General features: G+C 37.2%; 1 protein-coding gene across 1 annotated transcript in view; it reads left to right on the forward strand.

Annotated features, from left to right (window-relative positions):
* Positions 1-202: 202 nt before the first annotated feature.
* The window catches only part of LOC107746259 (low-density lipoprotein receptor-related protein 1B-like), a 182606-nt gene continuing 178248 nt past the window's right edge, over positions 203-4560 (forward strand). Inside the window, exons 1-3 of the mRNA XM_016560390.1 lie at positions 203-221; positions 812-931; positions 3849-3977. Of these exons, the coding sequence (XP_016415876.1) occupies positions 203-221; positions 812-931; positions 3849-3977 (268 nt within the window). The remainder of the gene's footprint in view (positions 222-811; positions 932-3848; positions 3978-4560) is intronic.

Here is a 4560-nt window from a genome sequence, read left to right on the forward strand (position 1 = left end):
CAAAAATATCATTATATTTAAGGAGAAAAAAATCAATATCAGTGGTTTTTATGGTCTTTAGGGTCTTTATGGGTTAGACTGCCTGTGTCATTGTTTAGAGATCGTGTTTTGCATTTGTTTTCTGTACTTCTTGCAACTGGACAATAAAATAGCCTTCAGACTATTTTTTTTCTTCCCCTAAGAGATGTAGTTCATCGGGATCATGAACCTTTCTGCATGTGGTACATTATGCAACCATAACTGTATTTTTGTTCCTCAATGGTGTTTTTGCCAATAGTAATGGGAGATTCATATTCAGTTATAAGAAAAAGGCATTGGATACCAATCAGAATGTTTCATACAGGATGCCAAACAATCAGGACACAAGCAGCCACTTCCATTTTACGCTTGCTAAATATGGTGTTCAGCAAAGGTTCACTGTGGAAACTATTAATGAAAAACCTAATAGCAGTTGTGCACAATTCGTTTGTGGCAGGTTGATTGAATTTTGAGGACCGAAGACCAAGAAGAATTGCTAAAAGCTTCTGCAAGTCTCCAAACAAAACCTTTTTCTTTCCTCATAGAATTTTCAGCTGAAAGGTTAGGTATTTCTTCTAATTATATCTATTTTTCCCTGTGTGGAGCACCTCTCTGATTCCACCTTCACGGAGTGCTATTGATCCCCGCCTCTGGCTCACAACTGTCAGTACGCGCTGGCACATCCTTGCGCTGATGGCAAGGAAGGGCTTTTAGAGGGAGTGAAATCAAAAAGCAATTTACATGTTTTTCCCTCTCTCTCAAACTCTTTCTCTCCCTCTCTCTCCTCCCACAGAACTCCTGTCAGCCTGTCACGAGCTGCATTGCCGCTATGGATGCATCATGACCAGAAATGGCACATTCTGCTTCTGTGCGGATGGATTCGAGGTGGGAGAGGATGGGCGTAGCTGCAGAGGTAGGTGCTCTCAGGGTCACACCAGGCATCTCAGACGAATGATGGGCTTTGGGCGATGAGGGGGGAGAGGGGTGGCTGTCCGTCCCTAGGGTGTCTTTTCACACCTCTGTCCTGCTTTATTTGACACGTGGCATTGACTCCAGAGAGGTCAAAGTGACTTCTCGGCCTGGTTTGGCCTAAATGAGACCCTCTGAGTATGATATCGAGGCTGGTTGTTGTACATGATGGTGAAATATAGCTGATCCATCGCCACGTTATGAATAATTGTCTCAGTAGCAGAAATCAGGCTCAAACAGGAAGTTGTAAACGGGATAGATTTGTCTCTTTACAGTGATGAATCTGTTCCAGTCAGGGAATACCATACACAATGAGGTCTCTTGCCTTTTTAAGCATTAACAGCACAAATACTATATATATATTTTTTTTTTTTGGGGGGCTAACGCTTTAGATTACAACCTGCAAAGAACTACGTAAGTATACTGAATTTACAGTGTACGTTTCTGTAATTATAGTGTACCTATAAAGAACGTACGTGTAGGTATACGGGAACAATGTGTTATGTTTGGGTAATAAGGGGGTAACAACCAGATATGCAACCTGCAAAGAACCGCGTAAGTAAACTGAAGTTACTGCGTAACTTTTTTTTTGTGTGTAATTATAGTGTACCTATTCAGTACCTCCGTGTAGGTATAAGGGAATAATATGCGACATTTGGGGAATAAAGGGGTAACAACCTGTACAATTACAAATCATTTATACTGTAGCTATTTTGAAACTAAGGGGTACCTATTCTAATTTTACGTGGTATGTATGGCCTAAACAACAATCTTATGTTTGGCAGTGATTTAGAAAGACGATAATTTTATATTGGTAGACCTATTTTATTATAGGCCTAGGTATTTTTTTAACCAATCTATTATTAAAGGATATATGATGGAGATTACTGATCAACAAAACTGGACATCCAGTGAAATGAGTTAATGAGTTTCTGCTATGATTTATAATTCACGAGTCTACTTACCTTATGAAAGCTTATTCGTCGATCTCAGCTGAGTCACACCAGCAACTTCTCAACACCACTATCACCAAATAACTTTGCATGATATACCATCAAGGTTCAATGTAGCTTAAAACAAGTTTACCGCTTTCCAGCTGTTCGCAGAAACAATACACAATACAACATTTGTATTTCAGTGGATGAATACTGTGATGTTTTTATAGCAAAAAAAAAAAGTGGAGGGTTTAATTTGGCCATCAAACAATTAAATTAAAACTAGTGCAATATTTTTCTCTGTAATTACTGTGCAAATATACACTTGTTCTGTGTTTAAGTCCAACTTGTTCCTCCCTTGTTCCATGTAGTTACAGGGTAAATACAATATTTGTGAGCTGTCATTTAAAGTGGTGCTTGTTCCTCCCTTGTTCCATGTAGTTACAGTGTAAATACAACAGTTGCAGGCTGTAAAAAAAGCAAAGCAACTCCGTACTTATTCAGCTTATACAGTTAAACCAAATTCTTTTGGAAAGCTTAAGAACAAATTTAAGATTTTGTTCAATTTATTCATATTTTTCAACCACTGATGAAGCGTCATCACGCCAATTAACACACAGTAATAAACACTGAAAGTCAAGATTAAACTGTGTATTATAGCGAAGTGACAGGATTTTACTGCCTTTGATTTTACCGTTTTGATCCACGTCCTCAAGCACCATTTTGACTAGTTCAGTTCCCGGCTTTTCCGCTCATCAGTCACCGCTCAATGTTGTGAGAACATACTCAGACAAAACCCTCCAGTTTTAAGAGAACACATTCCAGTCAGTTTCAAAAATCTCTCTCCTCTTCGCTTCGATTAGTTTTCTTGTGTTTTCGACACATATTCCCATCTTAAGCATCGTAGACACAGATTTCGTCGCACACACATCTGTTCGCGTTTGAACTCACGAGACTTGCTGCATGCTCTTTTTCACGATCTCTACATACTTAACCCAGCACTGTCGGGTTACTTATTACTGATATCAACCCAAATTGTGTCAGCTTTCTAACCCAACAGTCTCAACCGAGCATTTGGATTGAAACAATTACCATATATTATTTATTTATTTATTTATTTATTTATTTAGTTAGTTAGTTAGTTAGTTAGTTAGTTAGTTAGTTAGTTAGTTAGTTAGTTTTGTTTGTTTGTTAGTAAGATATGCAATACAGTAAAAAAAATAAATAAGTACAATTCATTGAAGTATTGTTATTTAGACTAATTTTAATATTATTCTTGAATTTTCACCAATCAAGCCTTAGATGCGGATATGGCATAACAATTATATTTATTTACTTACTTACTTACTTATTTATTTATTTTTTAAATGTTTCAACCCTGATACTGCTCCAGACTCTACACAATATATTAGAATTATATTAGATATGTTTTAATGTCTAAGAGAGATTTTAAGGTCTTAAAAAAGTAGATGCATACTTATTTTGTTATAGTTTTGTGTGAAATAGTTTATATTTATTTATTTAAGGTCTCAAAATCCTAAAAAAAACAAAAACCTCATAGAAAATGTTTTTTTATTTATTTTTTATTTTTGTTTGTATTTTTTAAGGTTATTAAACCCCCCCACCCCACGCCATTTTTTAATTTGTTGGAGGAAGAAAAAACTTTTTAGGCTTTATTTTGTAGCCTGATCATAGAAGGTTCCTTCGGACATTCAAGACAAATCAGTAAATCACCAGTGGAACATTACACTTCAGTACAGCTTAAACAGGCAAACCTCTAGAGACTGGTGCAAGGCAGGACTTGCCCGGAGATACGTGGTGGCATAGAGAGAAGCCACCGAGAGGCCACATTAAGTGGATTTTATGTATTTGGGTCATGTTTGAGCACACCTAATTTGTCATAAGTGACTCTTCCTCTGTGTACAGATCATGATGAATGCACCATGTACGGGACATGCAGCCAGACCTGCATGAACACCTATGGGTCATATCGCTGCAGCTGTACAGATGGGTACAGCCTGCAGCCGAACAGACACTCCTGCATAGCCAAACACGGTAAGAGCATGATAAATTAATGACCGGGGATCTGCATAAGCCGCCTGAAATATTGTCACGTCCTGATATTGTTCTTTCACAAGAGTGCACCGAGTTGAAACAAGGTGGATTATTACTCTGTGTGATATGAATGAAATTAACTTACAGCGGCTGCAGCACTGCCTTAAGCTGCCTTTGGCACTGGTAATTTTCTGACCTTGAAAAACATGTTCTGTATGCTTGAGAAATATGCAATGCTTATTAGATGTTGCGTGTATCTGAAATTACTTGTATCTGAAACAACTTAGTTCTGCTCAGTGATCGCCACGCAAATAGGAGAGATTGGGGCTAGTTGTCACAGAAGGCAGTTGTCACATAAGATTTCACAAACTTGTATAGATAAGTTTTATATATATATATATTTGCGTGTATAATTACTTGTATCTGAAACAACTTAGTTCTGCTCAGTGATCGCCACGCAAATAGGAGAGATTGGGGCTAGTTGTCACAGAAGGCAGTTGTCACATAAGATTTCACAAACTTGTATAGATAAGTTTTATATATATATATATATATATATAATTATTTTTCTTCTATATAACTC

Source organism: Sinocyclocheilus rhinocerous, unplaced genomic scaffold (genome assembly GCF_001515625.1).
Source record: "Sinocyclocheilus rhinocerous isolate Xijiao unplaced genomic scaffold, SAMN03320098_v1.1 scaffold198, whole genome shotgun sequence".
In the NCBI taxonomy this organism is placed as follows: Eukaryota; Metazoa; Chordata; class Actinopteri; order Cypriniformes; family Cyprinidae; genus Sinocyclocheilus; species Sinocyclocheilus rhinocerous.